The following is a 17,773-nucleotide window of genomic DNA, read 5'->3' on the forward strand; positions in this document are numbered from 1 at the left end:
ACCCAGGGCCTTGTGCTTCCTAGGTAAGCACTCTACCACTGAGCTAAATCCCCAGCCCCAGGAACTGTTTGCTTTATGAGGACTCTGGCTTAGTATGCTAATACATTGATGGATTAAAAATTGAATTGACTATTGGGAGGTGGTAGAAACCATGGAAAATGAGTCCAGATTAGAAAGAAGTGGGTCACAGGGGGTGTGAATTTGAAGGTTATGTCTCGTCACCGGCATTGTCCTCTCTTCCTGTCTGTTTCCCAGTACCCATGAGATAATGATGCTCCTCCATTCCATGCTTCTGTTGCCTTCCCATGCATCCATTATAATAGCTGACTGCAGTCTGAGGCCTCGGAAACCTGGAGCCTAAATACACCTTTAGTTTTTTAAGTTGATTTACAACATTTTGTCACAACTGGAAATTGACACAGGTGTAAAAGTTACTTCAGAGTGGGAGGCCACAAATCTGACTCTATATGACAAGAGAGATCCTTGAAGTAGAGGAAGGAAAAGGAAAAGGAATTAGGGGTCTCCCGCTGGCCATCTCACAGGGGCTGCTGAGCTCCTGCCTAGTGACCTCTTCCCCCATACAAAGCCTGTGAAACAAGGGCTAACCCCTCCCCAGAGGAGAGGACTAAGGTCCATAGGAATTCCTGACTAACAGAGTACAGTGATAATCCACCTCACGGTAGTCAGTAGGTACTGACCTTTCCACAGAATCTTGTGTTGATAAGAGTCGCTGTTTATTGCCCAGAACCTGCATGCCAGGCACTGTGCCAGGTGCTTGTATGTGTCCTGTCACTGAATGATTATAACTTTCAATAGAATCAACTGCAAATACATGGGGAGCTAAAAGGTTTCCACATCCCCAGGGCCATATGGCTCTGACTGCTCTGGGCTCAGGGTCCTCTGACCTCAACATTCTGTACCTGGCCTCAGTTTTGTGGTTTCTGTGAACAATAGGAACATTGGAATCTGGAAAGTGCTATTCCCCAAGATAGTATGCATCCAGCTCCTTATTCAAGATATGAATAGAAATAGAGGAAGGCTAGGGAATGAGCCTTCTCTGAGTTAGGAATCTTGAGGCAGAAGAGAGGAGAGTCAGACTCACAGAAGCTAAAGGGGAGAGGAGTCAGAGTTCCTGGTCTGACCTGCCTCATTCACCATGAATCCATCGCTCAGGCAGGCCATAGGCCTCTCTGGGCTTCAGTCATCTCTCTCTTACTTCTCTCCAAGCTCAAAATAAGAGCCTTTTCTTCCTCCCTGTCAGGCTTAAGCATTACTTAATTCCCACTCACCCAAATTCCCACAGCAAGGACAAAGACAAAGTAGATGACCACCACCACGATGTCATAGGTGTGCAGGCTGACTCCAGAGCCCAGGGCTTGGTGTGTTGTCTCAGCTCTGAGTCCATCCCTTGAAGCTCCAGGTTCCATTGCTGCTAGCTCCTTGCTCATCTGTTACTGTTGGTTCTCAGAAGGCTGGACTTTGATGTCTTGCTGACTTCATTCCTTTCCTTTAATGATTAGACAAACCCAAGTATTATTAGCCTTTGAGAAAGGGAGGAGCTCTGCTGGCATGTGAGGTCCTGCCCACATTTCCTCTAGCTGCAGTGCCTTCCCCTGCATACTTTGTACCCTCCCTCTCTTTGCCTGCTGCCATTGTATAGACCTGCATGCACATGTGTTTGCATGCACACACACTTCAGAAATCAAGGTACTCAAGCATCTGCTTTGTAGAAGAGGAACTAAGTACAGTGATTGTGGATCCGAGGCTGAAGTTTCAGTTTCTTAGTCATCAGTTTAATACAACTTTCCTTTACTCAATAAGAGGCTGAAGAGGGAAGACAGAAGAGTCTATGATCATCTTTGTAAAGCCATTGCTACCTCATAGACCTTCACTTCTAACCCTCACCAAGGTTCCCTCTTTTACAATGGAGGAAAATGAAACCTAGGGAAAGCTTAATTAAGTTTTCTTGCAAAGAATGGGGTCATTTGTGTCAAGGCAGGCCAATTTTACATTTGCTGTACTCAATTCACACTTCCTGTCCCTGGCTGTGACAGGTGAAATGGTTGAGGTCAGAGTCTACCTGGGAAAAGGTAGCGTTCACTGAAGAAGATCATCTTTTAAGATTTAGGCAGCTGCATTTCTTGTCCCTACCATGTCTTTTTACCACACTTGTGATGACTTTGGGCAAGTTGTTGTTTCTAAACTTAGGCATCCTTCTCATAAATGTGCACCCTGTACCCTGCTTACCTTACTGCAATAAGGAGGTACCAATATGATCCCAAGTTCCCCTTCAAACTCTGGGCTATTTGGGTGGTCAGTGCTAAGACAGAAAAACCAGTATTAGCCACTATTTACCCAATGGGTCCTAAAACTAGGCACGAGGCATGCCTGTGAATATCATTCTGTAATAGTTATATTTAGACCTTGTGATCTGTGAGTGCTGTGTTCCTGTGCATAAGCAGGCCAGTTTCTAGTTGGGGGTTGGTAAAGGGGCCCCACTGACCATGAATTCCCACCTCAGTGTGTTGTGGAAAAGCACAGACCTGGGTGTAGGGAACAGATTCTCTTTGACTTTAATTAGAGAATAAAGCAAGTAAAAAGCAGAGGTGTGCACCTCTTTTGGGTTGGCCATTTAGCCCAAAACAAGTATAGGCCATCCAGAGCCACAAGGAGTTGGGCATGGATCTGCCAGGGTAGCCAGTTGGAGTAGGTAGAATAGAGTATAACATTCATTTGGGTTACAGGACAGAAGGGCAGAGAGGCATGTATTTACATGTAAATAAGTATTTATCAGGTAAATGAGAGGGGTAAGGAGCTCAGTCACTGTTAGCAATATAAGCAACAAATGAAGGACAGCTCCTGGTGCACTGCTTGAAGAGGGGTAACTAGGCTTGCTATTGCATGGATGTTGTTCCAGAGGGATAGAGGCTAGGTGTGAGTTCAGGACCCTGAGAATGGCACAGTGCTTCTGTGGCTCATTTCTTCAGAGAAGGATGAGGGTATAGCTGGGAGAAGAGAGCTGAACCCAGAATGTTCTGTTCTCTCCACTCACAAAGGCCATCTGGGTCCTTAGGGATCTCCTGCCTAATCACCCTACACCTGTCCTCAGCTGTCTCCTCACAAGTGCCTGAGGTTGAGCCCACAAGTTTTGTAGCTGGTCTAATCCTAAACGAGCAGGTTTGGCCACAAACTATCAAAGCTATCAGAACATGGCAGTGAACACTGAATACTGGAGGCCAAGGACCTGAAGTGTCTTGGGGCCCCTAGAAAAAAAGCCAGCTTTCTGCTTGTTCTCCAGCAAAATCTTCTCAGGGGTGCCCTACTCAAGTCAAAATTTCTGTACCAAGAACATTTCTTCTTCTTCCTTTGATTGTAGCTACCAGACTTGGCAGCAGCACTTCTGAGAACTCAACTCTAGAGAGGATAGGATGCACAGGGTAGAGAAGTCTAACTATTGAATAAAGACTAAATGAAGTATTGAACAGTGTGGGGTACTTGGCATTACAATTTCTGAATAATATTTGAATTGAGGTTATATGTTCAATCCTAAAATGTCAGAATTTCCATGCAATTATCACCAGGAAATGACCCGAATTCTAAGTTAGGTATGTGAGAAGAATGTCCCAATGAACAAGCAGCTTAACAAAATTGCCTTTAGGATCACTTCCCTGAGTCCAGCCTATTTCACCTACAGCTCACAGTACATGGGAGATCGGACCCATCTCCTGCATCTTAGCTGGGTTTTTGACTGGGTCCTTAATGAAGACTTTGGAATTCTTGGAATCCTTGCTAGAGTATTGAATCCCATAACTTCTCAGGCTCACCATTCTTGATCACTATCATTTCAGTCACTTTGGACAGTTCATGTGGCACATACTCTTAGCCTCTCCTGCTGTGTCTGTCATGTCATTTCCCCTTTGGTCATTCTACCGGGCACAAGTGAACAGGTTGCCTTGCCAGCTATCATAGTGCACTGGCCTATGGGCACCTTCTGGGAGCTCTTCCTTTCCCCACACTCCTCAGAGTTGGGATGAAAATCCTTCCTGTGCTTCCTCGCTGCTGGGCTATATGATGGGGGTGAGGCATGCTTGCCTCATCTCTGGAATTTGTGAGTGCTGTGTCCTCCATCACCTTCTTTTCTCAGAAGCCTGGGGACATCCTGAGCTCCAGAGTGCCTTGCTCATTTTCCCAAATGTAACTGCTGGTTTGGGGCCTGACTGCCTTAGACATGAGATCCTGGATTCTCGAACGGTCTTATTTTTATTCATGATTAGAGCGAAGCCATTGAAGGGATGTGATGAGACTGGTCTTTTAGAAATTCCTCTTGAGGCCAGTGTGTGTGATAGGCAAGAATGAGGCAGCTGGTGCTATAGTTAAACAGAGCAGGGCATAGAGCAAGGGGGAGATGAAAAGGTCATACCTAGCTGTTCTTACTAAGCAAGATGTGTGCTGACTTGCATGGTTCTTTCCCTTAGGGTCTTCTCAACCACCTGGAGTCCTTCTCACGTAGTCCCTAGTGCCATTAATGTGAAACATATTCAATTTTGATTCAACCCAAAGGACTGATATTTTCCCCCAATAAAGGTCAGTTGGAGTTTTTGACCAAGCAGAGGAATTGCTGATGGGAGGCTTAGAGTACATGGAATCAGAGAAGTACCCAGCCTTTCCCTTTCCATGCACTATACAATCAGTTCTTTCATGAAAGGGAAGGACCATTCATGAAGCTGCCTACGTGACTCCTGTCTCCTTGTAGGGTTCCTTACTTTGGTAATGCTGGGCAGGCTCTGTGTACCTCCTACTGGCCTGTACCCAGGCTACATACAAGTTCTTCCTGTAAAACCAGTCCTTGCCAGGATCCCTACTGACAACTTCCTTATTGACAACAATAAAGGATAGAGACTAATGTTTAAGATTACCGCTTATAATACTGGGTCGCTTACATAACAAACAGTGGCATCTGGACATGGATTTATTATTATTTTCAGGCATAAAAATATTAGTTAACTCCTGGGCTTGTTTGGGTTTTGACTCTGGGCTTGGATAACTCTAAAGGTGCTCAGGACCATGCTCCCTTCTCTCCTTACCCTCTGTCTCTAGAGAGAGAACAGAGAAGGACTTATTCTTGCTTGTGGTTGGCTAGAGATCTGCTCTGTGCTGTTCCTTCCAACTTGAGCTCAGAGCAGGTTGCAAATGCAGCTAAACTAGGAATGGGAGGCTCCCCAGGTTTGGGTCTTGGTTCCATGCCAGTGATTACCATTGCAGTCTTCACTCAGTCCTCCGCCCTGCCTTTTGTAATTCTCAGACCTTCAGGCCTGGGGATGCTTTTTTCACGTGCCCATGTTCAGTTCAGTTCAAACCCAGATCTCATTCACTAACCATGTAAGGCCCAGGTCAGGCTGTGCCATACCACTGCAGAGTACGCTACCCCTAAGAGAGCAACACCAGCAGCATCCCACCATAGAACAAGACACTCTCACAGGGCCAGGTCTGGATCCTGGCAAGGAGATCACATGGTCTGCAGGGCCAGAGTGGATACCTGTTGTTCTGCTCACTGGTCCCTCTCTCCAACTGTCGAAGGCAAAGTTTCTGGGGGTCTCCAGTGTCCAGATGGTTCCTGAAGAAAAAAGGAGACCCTATGTGTACAAGATTGATGCTTAATTGTAAGGGGAAAGAATGTAGATGTATAAGTCTGAGAAAGATGGCAACAGAGTACCAGAAATGGAGAAGGAAGAGAGAGAGAGAGAGAGAGAGAGAGAGAGAGAGAGAGAGAGAGAGAGAGAGAGAAAGAGAGAGAGACTCATATTTTACTCACCCAAAACAACCTGTGCAGCCTGGCCTAGTCAAAATATCCTGGGTTTAGTGTCTGAGCCTCAAGCTCTTCAGTGCCAAGGTGTGGCATTTAACAACTTCCCCCAATCACAGAAGACTGAGAAGGAGCCCTGGCTTCTTCTCCAAAGGGTGGCAGGAAAGGCCCTGAATTTCACTCCAGTCACTGGGCCTTGGTTTCTGAGAGACAGTGTCTGCTCTTGTGGTAAGGTGTGATTCTGTAATACAGTGAACACACTGTTTGGGTTCAGATTTGCCCAGGCCCCCAGGGGATGTGGGAAGGGAGACACAGCTCAGTATGAGGCTCTGTCACTGTTGTGGTCACAGTCTGTTCTCACACCTGGGCAAACAGGTTTCTCAAGGCAGGAAGACAGCATTTCAGTTTCCAGAAGAACAAATTCTGGGCTCTGATGAATAGCGTGGTATCTTTGCTTGATCATATCATGTTGTATGCTTGGAACACAATGAGCAGTATAGCTCGTGCATTCTCATCTCATGCTTCAAATGTGAGCTTGATGAAGCCAATCATTCTATAATATAAAGTTATAAAAGTTACACAACTCCATCAAACCATATCATGATTTATAATTTCTTTTATAATTTATAAAATTTAAAATTTAAAAAATTTATAATTTTTTAACTATGTTTTTCTTTTAGCATATCTGTATGATTCTTTGAACTTCACATCATGTACCCCAATCACACTTCTCCCCTCTCATCTCTCCTCTCTTCTCTTCCATTCTTGTGACCTTCCCTGAAAAGAAGAAAAAGGAAAAAAAAAGAAGAGAAAGAAAAAAGTAAAGTCCATTTTATATTGTTTATATACCCACTTGGAGCATGGTCAAATTCTACGTGGCCAGCCCACTAAGGAAAACTGAGTCCTTCTCGACCTGTACCCCCTCCAGAGCCATCAATTTTGAAGAGCTACATTTATCCTTACCACAAATTTTAAGGACTTTATTTGATAGCTTCCTTTGTAGGTTGTTATTTTTTGGGGGGTAGTGGTAGGATGGAGGAAAGGATTTCTATTTTCCTCTTTCTCAACTGTTCATCTGTAGTCATCAATATCACTGTGAGAGTGTCCTTCTTGTTCTTTATAGTCCACAGGAGCATAAATTCTGGGCTTCTACATGGTTTCTGGCAACAGCACAGACCACAAATAGAACAGACCACAGGATATCCACATGGTCTCCAACCTCAGCAGTTACCATGGACCTCCTTGGACATCAACATGGTCCTCTGCCAAAGCACAAGTCATGGGCCAGCATGGCTTCTGGGAGAAGTACAACCATGGAGGTCCTTCAAAGAGGTTCAAGCCAGTAAATTAATCACTCTTCATCTCAAATATCCTTTCACTTTTCCAAGTCAGGGTGATCATGTGGCTGGGCAACTTCTTCAAGGAATGAGTGTGCACAAGCTCCAGGTTGTTTCACATCATCCTGCTGACCTTACTGTGTAACAACCTGTTCTTGCATGAACTACAGCCCTCTCTTACACCCATCACAGCTGAGTCAAGTTCATCAAGCATGTACCAGTGTGCTCCTCCATCTTTCCCACTTCTCCTCTCGGTCATTATAGTGGCACTGTTTAGCTTTACATGCAAATGTTCATTGCAATATGGAATCATTGTTGATGTGGTCTAAGACCTCTGGCTTCTACTACACCATCAATTCTGAAGCCCTAGTGGAGACTCATCTCAAATATCCTGCTGTTGCCTGGAACCATGGAGATTCCACAGCACACCAGTACCAATGGAGTAGATGTTGGAGTGGACCAACTCAAAGCTCTGGATGTGGGCCTGGATGGTAGTTGAGTTGGTCAGCTTGGGCCTCTATTGGGCCAGCAAGGGCAGGACTAGTACTCCTGCTGCCACCAGAACTGACTGTTAGCTGTTTTCATAAGGCCGGAGAAACTAAGTGAAATTCTCTCCTGTCTCCCTCAAAACATGCTGCAGTGATAGCTGAAAGGAAATACAGGCAGTTAGGATATTCAAAGTAGTGTTGGGATTGGACCACAGCTCAGGCACAGGTGTGAGAGGTATCTCCACAAGCACTCTCCTCCTCCAGCTACTGGGAGCTTGCTCAGGGAAAGTGAGTCCAAAGTAGAAGAAGTTCAGATTCATTTGAGTTCCTCCCTAAACCTGTCCCTTGGGCCAGGGGTACAAAGCTCTTTGCCTTTCTCTCTCCTTTTTGTCTTTTAGAAGAAGATAATTACCATCTCAAAGCTGTTGGAAGAAGATAAAAGTGGTTAAGAATGTGTTTTTTGTTTTCCCTAGCAGTTATGCCTTTCCTGGGGTCCTATCAGGATTCCAGGATGGAAGGTTATAGCCTCTTTTATGGTTTGAAACTGCAGTTTAGAGAAGCAGAAAACTGAATTCTATGTGGAACTAGGAGGAGTACCTTATACATATTGTCTGTGGTGGTTTAAATAAAAATGGCCCCATAGGTCAAAAATAAGTGGCACTATTAAAAGATGTGGCCTTGCTGGAGAAGGTGTGGTTTCTGTTGGGAAATTGTGTCACTATGGGGAGGGTATTGAGGTCTCAGATGCTTAAGCCACACCCAGTGTTGCTGTTTCTTTTCTGCTGTGTAAGGATCAAGATGTAGAACTCTCAGCTCCTTCTCCAGCACCATGTCTGCGTGCATGCTCCTGTCATGCTTTCCTGGACCTCTGAACCTGTAAGCCAGCCCCAGTTAAATGTTTTCCTTTATAAGAGTTGCCTTGGTCATGTTGTCTCTTCACAAGAATAGAAACCTTAACTGAGACAATGTCCAAGACAATGCATTTGTAAAGTGGGATGGTAACACATGTTTCCTAATCTGATTCAAACATTAAATATGATAGTAGGTAAGGTGCAGTGTGCTGAAATGGGACCTTTTCTGTCTCTCACTTCTGGCTGACACCTGGAAGCAGTATTCAAGAGACTCCAAAACATCATAGGATGTGCCTTTCTTCCAAATTCTCTACTAGAAATTTAAGGTAAGTCCCTATTGCTGAAGGTACTACTATACACAAGTCACAAGACTTGGAGAAATTGAACTGGAACTGACCTGGAAGACTTCTCTCTGAGGACCAGCTCTCACAGGTTTTGAAGTTGCTATGTAAACTATCAATGGGGGGAAGAAATTAATAGTCCTACCTAACTGTAAAGCCTGTGAACCATAACAATGGCCAGTCTAGCAAGAAATCCCTAGTGGTGCAATTGTGTCACTTAGGTTTGGGAGATAAGCAATAGCCACATAATTGAGTTTGAAAGCCTTCTTAATAAGAGGGAATTCATGCCTGATTCTGTAAACCTAACCAAATATCCATGACTACTGAAGTCATGTACCATTGAAAACAATACTGCCCTTTTCTTAAATTGCTTTAAAAATTGTTATCCTATACCCCTAGATAAGTAAAGATATGCCTCATCAAAAAAGCTTATTTTTGCAGCAAACATAAATCATTACAGAAACCCACAATTAGTTACAAGGGGGTACCCAGTACAACACAAATTTAAGGCTCAGGAACACCGATGAAGGGGAGAATGGATTAGATCCTAAAAACCAGGGGATCAGATGTCAGGTGTGGGATAGTGTCTTCCATGTATAACAAGGAAACTCTAGGGAATCACAGTCCCTTGTCTTCCACATGAAATGGCAACAATATGGCTGCTAAACGAAACCCAAGCTATTACAATACCAGTTGATATTCCAACAAGGATGGGTAAAAAAAACATCAAAGATCTTATCCCTAGATGAAGAGCTACAGTCAAGTGTTGGCTGCTGAGAAAGAGGAAGTCAGTCTTTTCCAGGAATGAGATCACTTGTAGGTTACCTAATTCAAAGCAGTCAGGTTTAAATACTTATCCGTACAAGCCACACTAAATGACCTCCATAGGGGTGTGTGTGTGTGTGTGTGTGTGTGTGTGTAAAGCAATAATTAAAGAATAGGGCATGAATTTGAAAGAGAGTAGTAGAATGCAGAAGGAATTGGATGAGGGAGAAAGGAAGAAATGATGTAAATATAATAGTCATATATGTCATTTAAAAACATTTAAAACTAACTCTCTCTCTCTCTCTCTCTCTCTCTCTCTCTCTCTCTCTCTCTCTCTTTCTGTCTCTGTGTGTGTGAAAGTCCAGTAAGTTCCCTGGAGCATGTTTATGTTAGTGGTAACAATGGTTGCATAAGTTCACATACGTCCATGTAAAGTCAGTTAGGAGAGAGTGTTCAAGTGTGAGTTCTATTATAGGGCCTTGGTGCAGAGTGTAATTGAGAATCAGTATTAGTATTTTTTTAAAGCAAAACTAGCTGTTTTCAGAACATCAGTATAAGTCACAGTCACAAAAAGTGAAACAGAACAGCAACTTTTCTACTCAGTGTCCCACTCCAGGTCTCACCATATCTTATTCTGTCTGAGGGGCTATAGGCCCATATGCAGAATCTGTAGGTGATAAAGGGACCCCTTGTGGGTTTTCATTTACAATCAGGGTGCTAAATAGCCTGAGACATTCCTGGTGGTATTTGACCACATATGATGTTTATTTTTCCCCAAATTTGCTCTGATATTCTCCGTTATCTGTGTGATTTTTTCAAATCCCCCCTTCTTTATATCTTCTTTCCCTTCTTCTTCCTCCTTCTTCCCCTCCCTCTCCCTCTTTTCTCCTTTCCCCCACTCCCTTCCCCCTTCTTGCTCTTCTTTCTCTCCATTTCCTTTCAAAATTTACAGGTTTCTACAACTGAAGTTTTGGGGAACTTTCTTAGGGATGCCCTTAGTATCTCTCTAAAACTTTCAGAAATGCTTCAAGATAAGCTTTGTTAAATCTCTTGAGTCTAGATCTTTCTGGAAATCTTTCTCCCACTTCCTTTTTTCTTTGAAACAGTATCCTCTCTGAACCTCAGAGACCCAGTCCTTTGTCTTCCACAGCCTATCATTTGGTAAATGGATATTGATCAAAGAAACTGACTGGTTTCACAAAATCTTCATGCTCACAAGCACCTGTAGTTTCCAAATATGTTAAGATCAAGTTAGAAGCAGAAAAGAGCATGGCATTTGGGGGTCAGTCTTTCTAAAGTTTGATTCCATATTGTTTTGATACTGTTTGTGTGGCCTTTAGAAAATTGCTTGTCTCCTTCCAAAATTTTCTTTTGTGATGTAGAGAAATTAATCATCGATACTATGGGTGTTTTCCGAGCAGTGGAGCAATCCTCAGGCCTTGGCTTTGTGGTTGTGGCTCAGAAGAGGTTGCTAAATGACAAATGCCTGGGTAAGCACCTGTGACTCATGATTCTCCACAAGCTAAGAAATAAGGAAACAAAGAGCTTCTGTTTATAGTTTGTATACCATTTGGTAGAAAGGTGGAATAACTTGGAAAGTCCCTAGAATTTTAGAAGGTGTATTGTATAAGTCCATTGCATATCCTCTCTGGATACATACATTCTTTTGGACTCTAGATTTTAATACTGACTTTGCAAGTGCAATACTAAGTATTGGACACAGGGTGGCACCATAAAACAGGCTTGAGCACTGTCTGTACACATTGAGAAAAGAAATCGCATTAAATGGTAGAGATAGTATCTATGAGCCTATCAACCTGCAGAGTTTAGCATTAGATAGGATTGGCTGGATAGCAGGAAGTCTGAGCTGTCTTGTGATAAGACAGCATTGTGTTTAGTGTGTAGACCAGTATCATTCAATGAACCCCTCTTCAGTAAATGTGTGTCTGAAATGATAGCAATTAACTACATGTGAATACTTCAGGTTTGGTTGCTGTCTCAAAGGAGTGCATATTTTAACTAATGTAAAATATAAATAACTGTACTAATAGTTTCTGGCCTGTACAGCACAGAAATCTAGAGTATTTCAGATTTTTTTCTAGCTTCTTAGAATTTGGACTTTTAAATTTAATTTTCTTCCTATGTTTCTTATGGTGGCAAGGGGCTGGTGAGGCAGGAGAAGTGGTGGAGTATGGAAAGATAGATTTATAACACAGTAATACAAGCAAGTCGTCTAATTTCAGTAAGAGCTAGAAATTACTGTTGTCTTTTTTTCTGAGCACTAACCAAGTGAAATTTATTTCTAAGGTGGCCTAACATAACAGCAGTCCTATGATGCTTTGGAAAGGAGAAAACTATGGTCCAATATGGCATAATGGCTTTTTATTTGTGGTATGCAAATTAAGTCCCTGTCTAAAGCTACCCTCTTCTTCATAAGGTTGATAAAAGTTTACAATAGGAATAAACCATACTCAGTGGGCCTGCTACGGGAGAATTACTGAAGGGGTTTGGCTTTGAGATGGGCAGGGATAATGCAGTAAAGCTTCATTAAAAGGTGGAGACATAGGTCCTAAGTGAATATAGACTATGGGGCAATGACCAAGAGATGCACTAACAAGTTCAGCACAGTGACACTATTAACTGGTGCTGAGGAACTTTTGTATCTATTTTGAGACATGTTGGGAAAATTTCTAAAGACAGAAAGTGTGAACTTATAATAAAAGAAATAAGGCATGTTTCCTGAAGAATGTCACCTCAAATTACTGGCGTGGGAGAGAAAGTACAGGTTTCCATAGGAGGTAGAAGGCTCTGCAGTCCACGGAGGAGAAGAGGCAGGAAGAAGACTCCAGAATCATTTGGGAAACACTTGATGAAAATTGTAGTGTTTTATACTACCATGGCAACCTGGAGCAGCGTCCCACCAACCTAACAATTTAGCTTTGTTTTTGGCCAAATGTTGACAAATGTGCTGAGTCATCAGAACTAATCCTCTGTTAAATGCTATCATACAGATCATGATGGATAACCTTTCTGAAGTGTTAGTTGGCTTCTGTTTGCAAGTGTTTTATCGAGGATGTTTGCATGTATGTTCATAGTGGGTCTGTAATTTTTTTCTTTGTTGTGTCTTTGTATAGTTTACATATCTGGTTAATTCTGTCTTCATTAAAAGAATTAGGCTAACTGGATGGCTTCATGTAGAAGAATATAAATAGATCTAAGTTTATACCCTGCACAAAACTCAATTCTAAACAATTCAAATCCCTAAACACAAGGCCAGATATTCTGTATTTTATAGAGGAAAAAGTGTGGAATAGTCTTGAACTTGTTGACACAGGACTGATCCTGTCCATTGCTTCCCTACTCTTAATAAACAGAAACTGGAAACAACTTAGATGTCCATTAGTGACTAAATCATGAAAATATTGCATGTTTACACAACAATTGGATACTATCCAGCTCTTTAAAAAAGCCACAAAACTCACAGGCAAATGGATAGAGACAAAAAAAAAACAAACCAAACCAAAACAAAAAAACCAAACCTCAGTCTGAGTGGTAAACCAAAGAGAGGAGTACTATATGTATTCTCTTATATGTGGATATTAATTTTTAAGCCTTCAATAGGCTTACTACAATCCATATAAACACATAGATAGAATAACAAGTAAAGGACTGGGCATGGGGAGAATTGCCCCATGAAGGGGAAATAGAATTTATAATTATGTAAGAGCTGGAGTAGGAGGACTAAACTGGGAGCAGGAAGGAATAAAAGAGGGAAAAGATGGAGGGATAACTAATACTATTTGAGGAGTGACATGGACACATACTACTGTAGAATTTTCTCAAAATATATACATATATGAAAGAAATCTGAATGGAATCACCAAAATATCAGGAGAGATGATGCTTGCCACCAGGTGAATCAGAACCGTCTAATGCCAGGAATAGTTTACATCTAATAGAATCATTGGCTAAAGCAGTCATGCAAATCCCCAAACAACTCAGGCTATTGACAAGGCTGTTGGTTACTCTTCATAAACTGATGGCAAGACCCTATTGCTGAAGACAACACTTACACATCTCACTGAAGTCAAATCAGTGTCTAACTAGGCTAGAGTCTCCCCCTCCCATTCATCTCCCCCACCCCCCGCTGCCAACTGACCAGTGTTCACGTACTGAAAGGTATTCTGTACACTACCAGAGAAGAAAGGTAACCTCCAACCCAGCTACAACTCTGAGGTCTATGATGTTGACGCACCTGCATGATATGCTGGGCAATCGTGGCGCAAACGTTCATGGTGCTAGAACTGGAGACCACACTCTAGAGAGCTAGTGTGAAAAGTGAAGGCTGGCTGTAAATAAACATGCAATTTCTTGCAATTCCCAGGCTTTTTTCCCCACCAAGCTTCCACATGGAGGGAGTTTGATGGAAGAAAGGAAGCTAATGGCAAAGATGGACAAGAAAAGACGGGTGGATAGAACAGGCCTTCCTGTCTCTGCTTTGTCCTGCCTCAGGGTCTGGAATGGAACAAGCCAGATGGGGACTTGTTAATCTGTCCTTGCTTCAATTCTTTCTTGCTAAAGTCAGAGAGAGCTTTGCAAAAGTGATGCATGTCTTCATATATGTCACTCTAAAGTTTTACACTCTGGTAAAATCATTCAGTGGTGTTCTAGTACTGTTCAAATGAGTCCAGAAGTCCTTAGTTCAGTTTACCAGTCAGTGAACTGCTTCTGCAGGTGCGTTTGATCTCATCCCTCACTTCTTTGTGTTTTCGTAATCACCCCAGTGTTAGCTTTATTCTCAGACTGGATATTTTTCCTGCTATCATTGCTTTTGCTCAATGAACTTTCCTATTCTTGTCCCTCTGCTTTTGACTCTCACTATTAGTGTTCTTTCCATAACTCCAGTGAGCAATGATGATTCACATTTTGCTTGTTATAATATCCCCTGCACATGACAGACACATACTACATGCCTCATCTTAGACGGACTGAATTTTCTTTTCAAAGGCACCACCTATTTTGGAAATGGGTGTGTTCTTTCATATCAGAACCAATGTGGATTCCAAGAAGCTAACTTTAGTGACTGGGTCATAAGCAGGGAACAAACCCACACAGAGAACTATAAAGGAGAGGAGACTCCAGCTTGTGAGACAGGATACCTTTTAAATCTGTATGTTAAAACCTCTTTCATCTGAGTGGAAGAATTTAAGTGAAAAAATATATTAACATATAAATATTTATGTATGTAAATTTCATTTTATTTATAAAAGGATCAGCGTATAAATTTCATTAAACATTTATATGTTTATGGTAGAAATCTTTTTTATATTAAAGGGGAAATAATAACTTTGGAGGTCATGCTTTTATTATTCAGTTGAGTAGAATTCTATTGTGAATATGTACCTTACTTTCATCATCCATTCATTTATTGAAGGTTGTTTCCCTTTCTTAGCTTCTGTGTGTAGAGCAGCAGTGAACATGGCTGAGCAAGTGTCAGTGGAGTAGGATATCAAGTCTTGTACACCTACTCATAGCTTTGTGAGAGTCCAGCACACTGATTTCTAGAGTGACTGTACCCCTTTACACTCTCATCAACAGTGAACACTCTCCCCATCTTTTCGAGCATTTTGTCAGTATTTTTCTTGACCTTAGACATTGTCTCTGAAGTAAGATGAAATCTCAAAATAATTTTAATTTGCATTTCCCTAGTTGCTAAGGATGATGAATACTGCTCCACCTAAGGATCCATCCGATCTATAGACACCAAACTCAGATGCTATTGCTGATGCCAAGAAGCACTTGCTGACAGAAGCCTGGTATAAGCTGTCCCTACACATGTGGATGCATGGACCCAAACATCAGACTGAGTGCAGGAATGACAATGGAAAAGTTAGGGCAAGGACTGAAGGAGCTGAAGGGGTTTGCAACCCCATAGAAAGTAAAACAATATCAACCAACCAGACCTTCCAAAGCTCCCAGGGACTAAACCACCAAGAGTTTACATGGGGGAACCCATGGCTTCAGCTGGATGTGTAGCAGAAGATTGCCTTATCTGGCATCAAAGGGAGGGAAGCCCCTTGGTCCTGAGGAGGCTCGATGACCCAGGGTAGGGGAATGCTAGTGCACAGAGGTGGGAGTGGATGGGCAGGTCAGGGAGCACCCTCGTAGAGGTAGAGGGAGGGAAGAAGAGATAGGGGATTTGTGGAGGGGGAACTGGCAAGGGGGATAACATTTGAAATGTAAATAAATAAAAACAACCAATAAAAAGGAAAAAAGAATATTTCACAGCCATTTTTATTTCTTTAGAAATTCTTTGTTCTGACTCATATCCTGTGTTTTAATTGCCAGCCCCCACCCTTGATTCTTTGTGTTTATATTCTGGATGCATAGGCCCTTTGTATATTCTGAAGATATTCTCTATCATGTGAATAACTAGGAAACATTTTCTCCTGTTGTATGGGCTTTTTCTTCACTCAATAATTTTCTTTGGTGTACAGAAGCATTTAAATTCTGAGGTCATTTATAGTCATTGGCCACAATTCCTGAGTGCAGGGAATCCTATTCAGAGAGTTCTTTCCTTACACCTATCTTGTAACTCACTGCCTATGTCTTCTTCTAGCTATTTTAGGTTTCACATTGAGGTCTTTGGTCTATTTGGAATTCTACGCAGCTATAAAGAAGAATGAACTTTTCAGGAAAACAGCTAAATCTAAAACATACTGAGTGAGGTGACTGTGTTTCTTACAGGATTGTGATAGGACTTTGGAAATTAAGACTACAAAGCCCACTGAGCCTTGAAAGATTGATGAGCCAGTCTGTGGGAGCTCAGAAGACAAGAGTTTTGAAAGAAATGCAGACAATGGATACCTGGCTTGTAACTTTTCAGGGGAAAGCAAAGACTATCTGGACTATTTATGCAATATCTTGAATTAAGAAATTGTGGTTATGGTCAGTTGTGGCTGAAGAACTAGCTCTGATTATGAAGAGACTAGCACCACTGAATGAAACCTTTGTTTTACTGGAACAATTTGTGGTGGTTAGTTAGAGTTGAAAACTGATGGTAATTAAGAGGAGGCCAGCATCACTGAAGTGAAATCTTCTGGAAAGTGTTTTCTCAGAGTCAACACAAATAATAGTTGTTCCAGAAGAGGCCAAGTTTGTATCTCATGATCGCATTTGAACTTTGTAGTGTAGGAGTCACCCCAGTGGTACTGGTTTTGAAGCCATGAAGTGGTCATGGGTAATAGCTGGGGCTTCGCACTGTGTGGAAATGCTGGAGTCCCTGAAGAAAGCCACTGGTAAAAGGCTATTGGTGAAGAGGCTACCAGTGAAAGATCAGTGCACTTGCCATTGAAGACCTTTATGAGGTGCCAATATCATGGGACAACTGCCAAGAACAGGAGCAGCCATGGAGAACTGGGCTGAACCTTTGAGACCACTGTACTGTACTGTACTGTACTGTACTGTACTGTACTGTAGAGGGTAGAACTGAAGAAGTAACCCAGTTCCTTTTCAGGTGCCCAGAAGATCTTCAGGGAATCCCAGCCATTGGCTCCTAGATTATTCACAGTTTTCAGTTTATGTTGCTTTGTTCATATGGTGACTTTGCCCAGATTCTTCCTTCTTGAAGTAAGAAGGTATTTTATTTATATTGGTTTTACAAGTGCCACCAGCTGAAAGGGCATTTATCTTTTACAAGAGATTTTAGAGTTTTAATGGAACTCTGAGGCAAAGGGGAGTGCGGAGGGGGTGAAGAACTCTGGGAGGAGGGAACAGGGATGTGGGGACAATGTTTAGGATGTAAATAAATAAAGTAATTAAAATTTAAATAAATAAATAAATAAAGGAACTGGATTTTTAAAGAGAAAAAAAAAAGCTTTGAACTGGGCAGCCAGTGGTGAGAAAACTCCTAAAAGACATGTGCTCCTGGAAAAGGTGGATCTGATCTAGGGGAAGAGAAAGGTTATTATAGTAAGCATATTTGTGCTGTTCCATTTCAACATCCATTTCCAATCTCTGTGGTAGGATATTGTGATTGTGAAACAGGGTGGTTTTCTTTCTCATGAGAAACTCTGAAGCCAGTTCTTAGGCAGAGAAGGGGAGTAATCGTTTCCATGCCTTAGATGCCTCCAGCTGGAAGTACGTATAGGCTAGCATTCATTGCTGTTTGTTTTCTTAGTGATGGCTA

General features: G+C 42.2%; 1 protein-coding gene and 1 long non-coding RNA gene across 4 annotated transcripts in view; one reads left to right on the plus strand and one right to left on the minus strand.

Annotated features, from left to right (window-relative positions):
* Slc5a9 (solute carrier family 5 member 9) overlaps positions 1-6,162 on the minus strand; it is a 28,360-nt gene extending 22,198 nt beyond the window's left edge. The window contains exons 1-4 of one of the 3 annotated variants that reach the window (XM_087550205.1): positions 5,813-6,053; positions 5,537-5,614; positions 2,248-2,320; positions 1,290-1,507 (exon numbers count right to left, since the gene is read on the minus strand). In XM_087550205.1, coding sequence (XP_087406331.1) covers positions 1,290-1,448 — 159 coding nt within the window. In that variant the 5' untranslated portion in view covers positions 1,449-1,507; positions 2,248-2,320; positions 5,537-5,614; positions 5,813-6,053. 3 annotated transcript variants of the gene reach the window in all.
* Positions 6,163-8,392: 2,230 nt separating this feature from the next.
* LOC148005981 (uncharacterized) lies at positions 8,393-15,875 on the plus strand. Its single transcript, XR_015620415.1, has 3 exons — positions 8,393-8,504; positions 8,671-8,805; positions 15,295-15,875. It is a non-coding gene; the product is annotated as an uncharacterized LOC148005981 (long non-coding RNA).
* The last annotated feature ends 1,898 nt before the right edge of the window (positions 15,876-17,773 follow it).

This window comes from Rattus norvegicus, chromosome 5, assembly GCF_021556685.1.
Source record: "Rattus norvegicus strain SHRSP/BbbUtx chromosome 5, alternate assembly SHRSP_T2T, whole genome shotgun sequence".
In the NCBI taxonomy this organism is placed as follows: Eukaryota; Metazoa; Chordata; class Mammalia; order Rodentia; family Muridae; genus Rattus; species Rattus norvegicus.